Source organism: Calidris pugnax, unplaced genomic scaffold (genome assembly GCF_001431845.1).
Source record: "Calidris pugnax isolate Ruff unplaced genomic scaffold, ASM143184v1 scaffold289, whole genome shotgun sequence".
NCBI lineage: Eukaryota > Metazoa > Chordata > Aves > Charadriiformes > Scolopacidae > Calidris > Calidris pugnax.
Window position 1 is genome coordinate 920,981 of NW_015091339.1, and position 14,474 is coordinate 935,454.

Here is a 14,474-nt window from a genome sequence, read left to right on the forward strand (position 1 = left end):
CTCCAGCACCTCAATGTCTTTTTTGTGGTGGGGGGCCCAAAACTGGACCCAGCCCTCAAGGTGGGGCCTCACCAGTGCCCAGTACAGGGGGACAATCACTGTCCTAATTGTTCTAGGGACTAGGGAGACTGTAGAACATGTAGAAGGAGCACTACACAGCTCCTCTTTCTGGCCGTGACCTACCTGACACGGCACATGGGGCTTCTATTCCCTCTCCTGCAACAGGAGGGAGGGAGGTGAGATGCACCAGCCAAGAAAAAAAAAAAGCAAGCTACGTGTTATCAAGATAGACAAGAATAAACTCTGGCCAACACTTGATTACTTCCTTGCTTGAGGGGAGAAGCAATTTCGCAAAGGTTTCTGACAGAGGAAAGATTGCATTTCTTGTTTGCTTCTCTTAATCACACACTCTTTTTTTTAATCACGGCAACTGTGAATTTATAGACCAGCCCATCAGGAGTAAGGGACTGATGTTTAACAACAGGCAGGCACCCTACCTTCTACCCAAATCAACAGAGATTCAGAGAGATGATGACATTGGCACTACAAGAGACCCCGAATCAATGGGAATTAGCTGGCTAACTACTTGTAAAATACTGTCTGGCAGTCCTCCTTGGGGTCGGGACTCTGCAGTGGGAGGGATGGGAGCTCCCAGATGATTAACTGTCTCAAAGGGCAACAGATTATTCCCAGCTTCCAGTCTAACCATCACTTGTCACCAGAACCAACCTCTCCACAGGAGCTACCAACACTTGGAGCCAAGTACACCCTAAATCCACATGGACTTCACATTTCGATCTGTTCCCTTGGTTTGCAAATACTTCTCTTCTTTGACAGAAAGGTGGGGTGGGAATTTAAACAAAAAAGGGGAGTACAAAAAACACACAGAAGCTGACCTTGCAGGTTATAAAGTTACAAATGTTATAAAGTAAATCCCATTTCTGTAATATAAGTGAAAATAATCACAGCAATTCTCCCAGAAGCAGTGTCTGGGGTGATGCTCCTCAACACCAGTTGCAGAGCAGGTTTCCAACCTAAAAAACCCTCACTGGAAAAACACAAACATGCAGAAATTCAGGCAGAAATTCACTTGTTCTCAGTTCACCTCATGGAGAAATGGGGGTGTTAACACCAGGGGTCCAGAGCTTCCAAAAGATGCACCAACTGCTGTTTGGTTTGGGGTTGGGACCTTGTCAGTCACCACAATGACCTAAAAACCCCAGCTGACACCGAACGTGATGGTCCGGACCATCAGACATTACTTCCAGATATAAAACTAGGGAAGAAGGGAAGAGGCTGGAGCTTGTGTTCAAGTTTGTAGAACCCACACTCAGCTTCAAACCAGGCTGAAGGAAAAGTGATTTCCAAAAGCAATAGAGGCAACGCTGCCACAAATTGTCTCTCTGCTCAACGGGAGCACAGGCACCACGGTGACAGCAGCGTGATGGTTTTTTTTGTCCTGTACAGGTACAGACTTCCTACCTGTGAGGACACACGTTGCTATCAAAATCTTAAAAATCAAACCAGAAACCAAGAGGCAGCCGATGAAGATCACGCAACCCAGAAGTTTTCCACTGGTGCAGATCTGGATTCAAGTCATGGGTCTCGTACGGCCTCTGTGACCCTGATCAGGGTCCTGTGTTTCACTTTCCAAAAAGGGGAACTGAAATAGCGACTCCAACCTTCCCCCGGTAAAGCTCTTTTAAGAAATGCTCTAGACAAAAAGGAAGAAAGGTTTTATTCACTGTTCTGAAATTCAGCTTCCCATTTCACACAGAATATGGCCCCAAGGTACCGAACTGCCCGCACCACCTATTCCACTCACTGCCTGAAGTTCTTCCCTGAAACAGCTTCTCCTCCTTCTCCAGCAGGTCTCGAGAGGTGATGCTGCCCCTCTACTCTGCACTCCTGAGACCCCACCTGGAGCTCTGTGTCCAGCTTTGGAGTCCTCAACACAGAAAGGACATGGACCAGCTGGAACAGGTGCAGTGGAGGGCCATGAAGATGATCTGAGGGATGGAGCACCTCTCCTATGAAGACAGGCTGAGGGAGCTGGGATTGTTCAGCCTGGAGAAGAGAAGGCTCCAGGGAGACCTTATAGCAGCCTTTCAATACCTGAAGGGTGCCTATAGAAGAGCTGGGGAGGGACTCTTTGCCAGGAGGTGTAATGATAGGAGAAGGGGAAACGGTTTTAAATTGGAAGAAAAAAGATTCAGATTAGATCTCAGGAAGAAATTTTTGACTGTGAGGGTGGTGAGACACTGGAACAGGTTGCCCAGAGAAGCTGTGGCTGCCCCATCCCTGGAGGTGTTCAAGGCCAGGCTGGATGTGGCCTTGAGCAACCTGCTCTAGTGGGAGGTGTCCCTGCCCAGGGCAGGGGGGTTGGAACTCGATGATCTTTGAGGTCCCTTCCAACCCAAACCATTCTATGATTCCTTGTTTTTGACCAACCATCATAACCCTTCATTTATTATATCGCAGAACTCCAGAACAAGAAGCTGCTTTGGATGCAGTCACGTAGCGGGGGCACAGACATATTGTTCTGCTGATGTTCCCATGCCCAATCCTTTTACTCTCTCCTATACTGTCTTGTCTGAGATCCAACACCATATGCATTCAAATAAGTTGCTCCTTAATGTTTCAAAACCTGATTTATTAGTTGCTCACACTCCATCTGCCTTGAAAAACTGCGGCGTGCCTTCACTTTCACAGCCTGTACAAAAGGTTGAGGCTCAATTTGACTCTACTTTATCATTTGATCAGCGTGGCAGCCACATATGTAAAGTCTCCTTTCAGCTAGAGAATTTGTTTAAAATGCATACTTTCCCCCTCTTTTTTTTTTTTTGTTTTGGTTGTTGTTGTTTTCCAGGCCACGCGACTCAGCAGCAGGCACTTTGATTAATGTATTTGTCAGCTTGCATACTCACTATTTTGTTGGTTTCCCCAAAAACTACTGTGTGCAGATGTAAGCTCTTCCAAAGCGTGGCTGCAGCAGAAATCCTTATCCAAAGCCGGAAAACATGCTGGAGCTAATGAACTGTGATTAGTTACACACCCCAGTCACTTCTCAACTCTTTTCTTCTCCAAGCTTGCTTGCTTTATCTTATCTCCTGTAGTGGCATGGAGCTCCTACCTAAATCTTTTATATTCCTGACATGTTTTCTATTCAGTTTTAATGTCAGAAGAAAAAAAACCAACCAAAAACCAGTGAGCAAACAGAGAAAGCAAGCAAAACAAGACAAAGATATTTCTTGACGTACCAACCATAAGTTGGTTTTCATTTGTATAAACTGTTTAACTCTAAAACTTCCTGCATTTTGTCATAGAGTCATGGAGTTGTCCAGGCTGGAAGGGACCTCCAAAGGCCATCTAGTCCGACCCCCCTGCAGTCAGCAGGGACACCCCCAACTAGACCAGGTTGCCCGGGGCCTCATCGAGCCTCTCCTTGAATATCTCCAGGGAAGGGGCCTCAACCACCTCCCTGGGCAACCTGTTCCAGTGCTCCACCACCCTCACAGTGAAGAACCCTCTCCTCATCTCCAGTCTAAATCTGTTCCTCTCCAGCTTAAAGCCACTGCCCCTCGTCCTGTCACTGCAGGCCTTTCTGAACAGGTTCTCCCCAGCCTTCCTGCAGCCTGTCCTCATAGCAGAGGGGCTCCATCCCCCTGATCATCCTTGTGGCCCTCCTCTGGACCCGCTCCATCAGGTCCATGTCCTTCTTATATTGAGGGCTCCAGACCTGCACACAATACTCCAGGTGAGGTCTCACCAGAGCAGAGTAAAGTGGCAGAATCACCTCTCTGGACCTGCTGGCAACGCATCTTTTGATGCAGCCCAGGATGTGATTGGCCTTCTGGGCTACAGGTGCCCACTGCCTGCTCATGTCCAGCTTTCGTCCACCAGCACCCCCAAGTCCCTTTCCTCAGGGCTGCTTTCTAATACCTCACCCCCCAGTCTCTACTGATGGTGAGGATTGTTCCAGCCCAGGTGCAGAACCTTGCATTTGCTCTTGTTGAACCTCATGAGGTTCACCTGGGCCCACCTCTCCAGCCTGTCCAGGTCCTTTTGGATGACATCCCATCCCTCTGGTGTATCGACAACACCACACAGCTTGGTGTCATCTGCAAACTTGCTGATGGTGCCTTTAATCCCCCTGTCTATATCATTGATAAAAATGTTACACAGTATTGGCCCCAGCACGGACCCTTGAGGAACACCACTTGTGACTGCTCTTCATCTGGACTTTGAGCCATTGAGTACCACCCTCTGGATGCGACCATCCAGCCAGTTCCTTATCCACTGAACAGACCACCCATCAAATCCGTAAATCTTCTATTTTAATATTTAAAAGCTCAAGGCCATTTTAGACAAAGGAATTTTAGACGTTGGATAAGGCAACACGTCCACTCGCCCGCTTCTGCCATGGAGAAGGTTTGCCATTTCCCCTCTTAAGGGCCTGGCATGAGAAATAATGAAATAAAGAGCATAAAACATTCTTCTAAAAGTATACATCTACAGAAATACTTGATTTTTTTTTAACACGAGCACGCAGGAAGGAAACAGAGGCTTTAGAAACTGTACACAGCTGGGACTGCAGTAACCGTCCCGCTGCCCAAGAAAGCTGTCATAGACTTGTTTTCCACCCATTAATGAATGCATCAGTTCTAATGAAGATAAATTTGCCAATCTTTTGACAAGCCTTGAAAACGTTACAAATCTGGCACGTAAAACAAGGCAAAATAAATCCTACTTGGTTATTCAACACTGTGATGCCTCTATAAATGCACAACAACAAAAGAACCTCCTTACTCCTCATCTGTGCCTACGCTGGTGTGAATTAATTCCTTTTTCCAGCAATATGCAGAATGATCCCTACTAATAACATGGGTTTTCCCCAAGGGAACCAAAATGGATTGTCCATGCCAGTGCACAAAATGCACAAAACAACTCCCCGCGCCAGCAGAAATTATCAGATTGCTCAGGGTACGACCTGTCAGGCAGCATTTTTCAACCTGTTCATCCATAATCTCTTTTAGATGGGTTTCCCCCACCTCCTTATCCTCCTTGCTTTGTTTCGCCTGAAATTCAATCAAAGATGAATTAAGACTTTCCAAAACAACCCACACCCTGGCTATTTAAGTCGAGTTGGAAATTCTAGACCCCCTGTGTTAATTTTGTTACGGCTTTTACTTCTTGCATTTTAATGCAAAAGTGCTTCCCCCCGGGGGAGACCGTCCCCGATATTGGCACCAAATCACATGGGGCTGGAAGATGCCAAGAAAAAGGAGGGTAACTCAACCCTCAGCAGACATTAGCAATTGCAGAAAAACAGCCACAGCTTTAATCACAATTCTTTCCAATGCAGCCAGGGATTTGGAAATGCTGTTATTCCAGGATATGACCCTAATACAGCGCTTAATCAAAGCCATTGCTCGCACAAGAATAACCTGACGACTTTAATAAAACACCATTTCATAGGAGCCAATATGTCAGAATCACACTGTATCTAATACAACAAACTCTGGAAAGAAGAATGACCAGTGCTTTTCACGTATGCTTCTGTACTTTTCTATAGACTGGAAAATTAAGATTTCTCTTAAGTGATGACCAAGAAATCCCATGAGCTCTGTTTTAAGAAGTTTTTTGATGAGTTCTTTAAATTCTTTTTTCTTTTCACAGAATCATGGAATGGTTTGGGTTGGAAGGGACCTTAAAGATCATGCAGTTCCAACCCCCTGCCCTGGGCAGGGACACCTCCCACCAGACCAGGTTGCTCCAAGCCCCCTCCAACCTGGCCTTGAACCCCTCCAGGGATGGGGCAGCCACAGCTTCTCTGGGCAACCTTGGCCAGGCTCTCACCACCCTCACAGCAAACAAGTTCTTCCCCACATCTCATCTCCATCTCCCCTCTTTCAGTTTAAAACCATTACCCCTCATCCTATGGCTCCCCTCCCTCATCAAGAGTCCCTCCCCCAGCTCTTCTGGAGCTCCATCTCTCACTTGTTGCTGCTGCTGTGCAGGTATCAAGGATGAGAAAAGCTCAAAAGGTACACATTGAATAAACTATTCAAGTTCTAACAGCTTTCTTATTTTAAATGTAATTAAAAGCATTCAACAGTCACAAGGTGAAGCAGCCAAGGTTTGAATGTTTCAGCTTCATCAGAAAAAAAATTGATTTGTGGTTTCTGCTGATTCAGCAGACTCTAGCAGCAGTGGCTGCCTGGCTCCATAGACTTACACCTTGGAATACTTCGTATTCTAATTTCACAATTAAAAGAAATATATGCTCTTTTGTTCACCACCAGAAGCACGGAGTCAACTTGGCAGCAAGTGCAGAATTTAAAAGAAGGCAGAGGAATGGGCACAAGTCAAAGTTATTCCTGTGCCTGGGAGCACATCCCCCCCGAGCATGGGTTTCCTCTTGCAGCACCAGAGAAAAGCCTGGACAATGGTATCTCCAAGCTACGTTGTACCACCTGTAACCACAGTCTGCAAACCCATCCTTCCCTCTTTAAAAAAGAGATGTAAGCCTTTCTGCATCTGAAAGGAGTACCGAGTTCAGAGGTCCCCCTCTGCTGTGGTCCTAACCTTCCAGCTTCAAACGGCCGCAAAACTTCCTTTGAAAACTACTGTTCATCAAGAAAAAAATCAGAAGCAGGAGAAGCCTTATCTGCTGGAGGGAGTGTTCAGAGAGCTCTTTCCCCCCCAGCTCCCTTTTCCCCCTACAAGGGCTCCTTACAGCCAAACCAGAACAACCAGAAGAGAGTTGTGTTATTGGGAGCAACACGCAGTGACACAAAAGGGTCCCACAACACAGGAGGAGCTGCAGATCTAAAAGGTTTCCCACCTCCCACCGAATTTTTTTTAAGATCTGTCTTGTGCTCTCAGGGCAAGGTGCTGCGTCGTGGAGAGAGAATCACAGAATGGTTTGGGTTGGAAGGGACCTTAAAGATCATCCAGTTCCAACCCCCCTGCCATGGGCAGGGACACCTCCCACCAGACCAGGTTGCTCAAAGCTCCATCCAACCTGGCCTCTTTCTTAAAGGAGAAATTTATATCCTTCTCAATAATGAGATTATTTTTTTTTTTTGTTTCTTAAAGGAAGAATTTATATCCTTCTCAATAATGAGATTTTTTTTTTGGAGGGCTGATGCTTGGCTCAGTTTTCCAGGCTTTTTTTCAGAGCAATGAAAAATCGAAGGATTTCAGCATCAAGAAAGATTTCAGCATCCAGAAATTAATTCTTTACTGTAAGGCTGGTGAAGCACTGCAGAGCAATGAAAAATCAAAGCATTTCAGCATCCAGAAAGAAATTCTTTACTGTAAGGCTGGTGAAGCACTGGCCCAGGTTGCCCAGGGAAGTTGTGGCTGCCCCATCCCTGGAGGGGTTCAAGGCCAGGTTGGAGGGGGCTTGGAGCAACCTGGTCTGGTGGGAGGTGTCCCTGCCCAGGGCAGGGGGGGTGGAACTTGATGATCTTTAAGGTCCCTTCCAACTTCAACCATTCTGTGCCTCTCACCATCAGCTGAGGGTGATCCTTCCACCACCACAAACCAAAATTCCATCTTTCTTGACCAGGTGAAATATTAGGAGGAATCAAAATAAGGCTGGAAGCCACCTGGTCTCAAACAATAACCTCTGTCTCATGGAAAACAGCTTTATACCACTAAAGCAAAGCCAGCCTTGCAATAACTGGTTAAATCTATTGTTTTGCCTGTAGAGCTGTGGTTACAGCAGGGACTTTGGTCTGTACCATCCCTACCCGATGGATGTAGGGACATTAGGCTCAGGCTGAATATTAGGAAAAATTTTTTCACTGAAAGGGTTATCAGGCATTGGAATGGGCTGCCCAGGGAGGTGGTTGAGGCACCATCCCTGGAGGTGTTCAAAAGACAGGTTGATGTAGTGCTGGGAGGTATGGTTTAGTGATGGTGATGCTCCTTGTTTGTTGTGTGGGTGTCTATTTTTGTCAGTTAGGTTGATGGTTGGACAAGATGATCTTTAAGGTCCCTTCCAACCTAGAAGATTCTGTGATTACAAGTAGCTGGAATGCTGAAAACTCTGCCAGCAGCCTGGTGCCCATTCCACCCAGAGCCCAACGCGACGTGCCTTTCAGGGGATGAAGGTGGAAAAATGTCTCCTCTATTCCCCCATGAATACATGACAAAGCCTTCCAACGCGTGAGATGAGCTGGCTTGTTATGCTACCACTTAACTCAGAGACTGCAGGAAAAAAAAAATAAAATAAAAAAAAGCAGCTGAAATCAGAAAAAAACCCCCAACATTGTACAAGCATCCATTATTCTCAAAATAATGGGCTCCAGGAACAAAAGTGTCTCAGGTGCTACTTTTGACGTACTTATAACTTAAACCAGACCCGTGAGTAACCCACTACTATTTTTACATCTTTTTACCATGTACCATCCTTCTCTAATGATGGTTTTAAACATATCCCTGTTCAAGGGACTATTGCTTCACTCTTTTTTTGGCGATAGATCACATGTCCCAGTGCTACACACTTACACACTAGAATGGAGCCTCCTTTTCCAACCATCTGCTTGTTGAGCTAATTCAAACTATTATCGGGTTTTACCTACAAGAAAAGACACTCCAAGCTTCAAGGAGACAGCTACAGTTTCACCAGGGGAGGGGAAAAAAAAAGAAAAAAAAGCAGCACAAAGAAGTCAGTCTAACAATGAGAGAAATGTCAAGAAATAGAAATGTCAAATCCCTCGGGGTGGAAAAAAAAAATAATAATAAATTCCAACTCCAGTTCATCTCCAAGCACTATATTTTTGTAATGAAATTACACTCTATAGTCTCCCCTCAGGGAAAACCTGCTCCTACTAATCAGACTGTTGTTTTCTTAAAGTTCAAAACAAATGCAAGAATGTCTATGCAGCATTCATGCCCAAGCTGCCAAGAACTGCATTTAACTCTTTGCAAACAAAGAGGTCTCAATCTTCCCACCAAAACCCCGCAAAATGGCTCAATGTAGAAATAGTTCAAAATATCTCAATGTTATCCTTGGTGGTTACCACTTATGGCATCTTTTCTCTGTTTTTTTAAAATCACTCTTTAAAATCTTCCCAACAGTTTGCTTAGCAAATCAAATGCTCTCCTTCTCCTGCCCTTGTGGTGCAACCATTTTGGATGATGTTCCAGCCACACTTCTGCTACTTCATGCTCCAGAGTCATAGAATGGTTTGGGTTGGAAGGGACCTTAAAGACCATCCAGTTCCAACCCCCCTGCCATGGGCAGGGACACCTCCCACCAGACCAGGTTGCTCCAAGCCCCCTCCAGCCTGGCCTTGAACCCCTCCAGGGATGGGGCAGCCACAGCTTCTCTGGGCAACCTGGGCCAGGCTCTCACCACCCTCACAACAAAGAATTTCTTCCTGAGATCTCATCTAAATCTCCCTTCTTTCAGTTTAGAACCATTATCCCTCCTCCTGTGGCTCCCCTCCCTGAGCAAGAGTCTCTCCCCAGCTTTCCTGGAGCCCCTTTAGCGAAGTGGTTGAGGTACCATCCCTGGAGGTGTTCAAAAGACGGGGAGACCTGGTCTTCAGGAATAAGGTTTAGTAATTTTTATTTTCCATTTCTTATCTGTTTTTTTGTCAGAGTTAGGTTGGTGGTTGGACTAGATGATCTTTAAGGTCCCTTCCAACCTAGACGATTCTATGGAAGGGGCTCTAAGGTCTCCTCAGAGCATTCTCTTCTCCAGGCTGAGCCCCTCCAGCTCCAGCTCCCCAGCCTTTCCAGCACCTCCATGGCCTTCTCTGGCCCCACGTCAACATCACTGCCATGGGTTTGATTTATGCTAAATGCAGACCTGAAAGCACTATCAATCTCCCCAAGTCCTCAACAACGCCAAGAGATGCTGTCATTGCACCCAGGAGCTCCAGCTAGGTGTGGGGGTGCAGCAGAGGTACCCACAAGTCTTTTTTCAAAAACCATCAGAGAGCAAACATTGTCCTTCCATCTGCAAGGAGAACACCAGCCTCTCTGCAACCTGCAAACAAAGAGCCAATTCCTTTTCGACCTCCACTCTTCACCGCATTTAAATAAAACTGTTTATGGGTGTTTGGAGACCTAAAAACCAAAGTCTCAGCCTGCCATTAATATTTTAATTGAAGACATGAATATTCATGATCATTTTGCTTCTTTAGAGGACAAGATACGATAATTAAATAATTCTAATATGGAAATGTGTTCCTGTCATGACACCTTGCCTTCATCTACATTACAAAACCAAGGCATTTTTAGCTCTTTCATTATTTATGTAATTCTGGTGCTTTCAGGTTGGTTTTGCCTTTTTTTTTTTGCTCTAGACTCACTGGAGCTCTTGAACGCAGACAACACTTTCCCAGATACAGGATCAGAAATTATGGGCTGTTTCAAAGTCACTCTTGAGTTTGGGAGGATTTTTATTCGGGGGCTGTTTTGGTATCACACATCTTCTGTCTCCAAGCTAATTTCAACAGCGGCACGAACACCTGATATTTGCCACAAGCCCAGGAGAACGCAGGCGAGCACAAAGTTATTAAAGATTTCATCATTTCTCAGACTTCAAGAACGCTTCAGTAACAACAAAAAAAAAATGTATTGGTTTCTACGAGAGACAACAGCGGTAGCCGTTTTCGAAAATAAATACATTTCTTTCATTTGCAGCTATAACCAACAGAAAAGTCTGGATGATTCCAGCAAGCTTTGAAATCCTCCCCCCCCACCATTTAAATACAAACTGAACTAAAAACCTGAAGCAAACATGGACAAAAAAAAAACAGGAAAGGATTTCCAGGGTCATTAAGCTCATCCTTCAGCTCCTCCAAATACAACCTCCTGCGTCTCCCCCTTCCCTCCTGTCTCAAGCTCAGGACCAAGTTTCTTGCCTTCACTGTTCAGACCTCGCTTCTCCATTTGTTAGAAACCTTTTTCCAATTGCCAGATTAGATTTCTTTTACGGCCAGTTCATTCCTATCTGTAGCAACACCATTTTTCAGCCAGCAGCTCTTCATCACCCTTGCAAGGTGCCCGTTATCTGTCCCAGGCAATTGTTTCACCGGTCAGACTATTTCACTCCAGTGTGAAATGGGCTTTTCCCCCCCCAAAATAAGCAGCCAGAGACTGCACCCAATATTCCTGATGACTTCTAATCAGAGACTTGTACAGTGACATTAATACTTTCCAGTCTCTGCTGGAAATACCCCGTGTCTGGGTCGTATTTGCCTTTTTCCCCATCAGTATCGCTCTGGGAGCTCAGTCATTCCCTCATCAACTGGTACCACTTTTTATCCTCCATCATTTCCCATTGATCAGCTCCTGGTTTAGAGCTGAAATTTCTGTTATCAATCCCCAGGTGCATGACCCTGTGTTTAGTGCTACTGGATTCCACCCCCTTTCTTTTACTCCCGTTCCTAAGGTCATCCAGCTTCTGTAGGTCATTTCATCATCTCTAAGTTGGCCACCGCTATAAGGAATGAGAGTCATTAAAACATTTCTTAAAACTAAGATAATGAGATAGCAGAGTCCTGGAGGCCAGTGAAAGACATCAGGAAACAGACTGCCAATTAAAGACTAACATCATTTGAGAACAACATTTGACAAAACTTCTACTAATTTTGCACGACGTGATCTCTCACAGAATTGCAGACTCCAAATACAACGGCAAGGGAAGGACAATTCAGTTGCTCAGATGGGAGTGGACAACTGCTGACAGAAAGAAACCATTCCCAAAAATACACCATCACCACGAAAAGCTCAAGCAACAGTCGGAAAGAACTTCTGGATTTAAAATTGAATAAGTTGGGTAACAACAAATCTTGCAGTAAAACCCAGTACTGCTGTGAAAAGAGCATCTCCTCCATCCCAGCTGATAGCTCCACGTTGCACTCAAGAGAAAAGAAGATGCTTAAAAGCCTTACACTGCCCTTGGCTCACCTGAACGTGACCTTCCCACATGGAATATTTACTCCATGAAACTACTTTGCCACCAAGATGCAAGTGGCAGCCACGGTGGTTGCTACACCTCTGAAGCACTTGACTTTTAGCTTTGGTCTGGTGTTACTGGACTTTCCCAACATGGGTTGAGCTCGGCAGTCTTTGACCATGTTGATGTTCTGCTGGGTAAACCAGATGGCTACCTTCTTTCCTTCTCCTGGGCTCTATTTAGTCCATTTCAATAGAAAGGGGGGAAAAAGTAACTTTGAAAAGTAATTAATCTCTAATTATCTTTGAAAATGAAGAGCAGCACGCTGGAACACAGCGGTCTTTGCTGGAATCACAGAATCTTCTAGATTGGAAGGGACCTTAAAGATCATAGTCTTTGCTGGAAGTCTGACTTTATTGCAGAGCTGTCAATCCCAGGCCTGACTATCCAAACCAGTAGAACAAATAATCTGGAGAAGAAAAGAACATCACAAGCACTTGAGGCAGTCAAACCACAGAGGGTTCCCCAGCGGTGTTCAGAGAGCTTTCAAGGCTCCTCCAATACAGAGATGCTGAACACGGATACCATGGAAAAAGGCCAACAGCTGCTGCAAATTTCTGCCATCATGCCAAGGTTGGCACGTTCAGATGGTTCCTGGTGAGCTTCATCGTGTCTGGTTTGGCTTTTCTAATGGGTACCACAATAACACATCCCTCCCAGCACGTATCACACACACATCGCATTCAACACCTGCACAATATGAGTATATTTATACATCACCTCTTTCCCTGAAGGTATCATCTCTGCTAATCCCAGCACATCTACGAGTCTCGGAAGAAGAGATGAAAATAGTCTTTCCAGTTCTCCAGATCTGCCCATGAGCTAAACAAGGTTGTCCCTGCCCGTCCGTGCTTTGCCACGCCGATGTTCTGGTCTACCGAGGAGCACCTCAACGGCACACTTTATCCCCTAACAGGGGAGAGCTCTCAGACTTTTCACTGTTCTGATCAAAAAAACCTGCGAAACACCAGGAAAATGCAAAAAGATCCTCCATCTCCCAACTGGGGAAACATTTCAGTGTGTTTCATTCCAGGGCTGGCATCAGCAAGATTTCCTTCAGGTGATGCAATTGGTGGTGATTTAAGGATCCGGTTCTGGACTGAGGCACTTCTTCAGGAGCCACTTTGAAATCTAAATCCTTAATTTCAGAAATATATCTTCAAAGGAAAATTAACAAAGCAATGGAGAGAAGCACCAAAGTTTATTTCCACCTGCTCCAATGGCTGCCCACCAAACGAAGAAAATCAACGCAGGGACTGAAAATTCCAAGCCGAGGATGAGGAGGAGCAACACTGAGAATTTCATCGATGAAATTAAGTGAGAAACAGAGAAAAGGAGCCACAGGTCTCTTCAAACCAGCAAAATCCCAAAACGTGCACAGAGAGGAGAAGCTGCTGATGTGCTCTGGGTCAGAGACGTCTCCGGCTTTAACTCCACCTGCATCTCCTACTGACAGATGGTGCAGACGGTGGCAAAATTCCCCAAATTCTGGCCTGTTTCCCTCCTGTATCTCAGGCAATCAAGCCGTCCAGCCATATTGAATTATTCCTCCAAATATATATATACACACACACACACCAGTTCCATTTTTTCCCCTAATTAAATCTAGCACACCACGCAACCGTAACAAGGTGTTGATTAATTTACTGATTTGATTTAAATGTATCCTTGCTGCGTCAATCTCCTCCCTCTAGATCTTCAGAGCAACCTTCACTCCCTGAAATAAGGCCGGGGATGTAATCATTTCCTTCTCCTTTTCGCATATGCAGATAGGACAATTATCCAGACATCCATCAGAATGGCTTGGAACAGCAAGAAACTCATTTGAAAGCCAGTTTGCCGCACACGTGGGCTGAATACACAAATCTGAGCCCATGTGATAAACTTGCTGAAGATCATCACAGCAAAAGGCAGGAAAAAAAAGAAGAGCAAGAAAATATCTGAGCAGCAAAAAAAGATCACAGAATCACATGGGGTTGGAAGGGACCTCTGGAGATCATCTAGTCCAACCCCCTGCCAAAGCAGGTCCACTCAGAGCAGGTTGCACAGGAACGTGTCCAGGTGGGTTTGGAATGTCTCCAGAGAAGGAGACCCCACCACCTCCCTGGGCAGCCTCTGCCAGGGCTCTGCCACCCTCACAGGAAAGAAGTTCCTCCTAATGGGTAGGGGGAACTTCTAACATTACTCCTGTCCTGTCCCTGGGCACCACTGAAAAAAGACTGGCCCCATCCTCCTGACACCTACCCTTTAAGCAATTATAGGCGTTGACCAGATCCCTCCTCAGTCTTCTCTTCTCCAGACTAAAAAGACCCAAGTCCCTCAGCCTCTCCTCAGCAGAGAGATGCTCTGGGCCCCTCATCAGCTTTGCAGACCTTCACTGGACTCTTTCCAGTACTTCCTTGTCCTTCTTGAACTGGGGAGCCCAGAACTGGACCCAGTGCTCCAGATGAGGCCTCCCCAGGGCAGAGCAGAGGGGCAGGATGACCTC

At 45.7% G+C, this 14,474-nt stretch overlaps 1 protein-coding gene across 1 annotated transcript in view; it reads right to left on the bottom strand.

The window, feature by feature from the left end:
• EXOC4 (exocyst complex component 4) overlaps window positions 1–12,747 on the bottom strand; it is a gene marked incomplete at its 5' end in the record, with an annotated part of 345,671 nt that extends 332,924 nt beyond the window's left edge. The window contains one exon of the mRNA XM_014961001.1: window positions 12,707–12,747. Coding sequence (XP_014816487.1) covers window positions 12,707–12,747 — 41 coding nt within the window. The remainder of the gene's footprint in view (window positions 1–12,706) is intronic.
• Window positions 12,748–14,474: the final 1,727 nt, after the last annotated feature.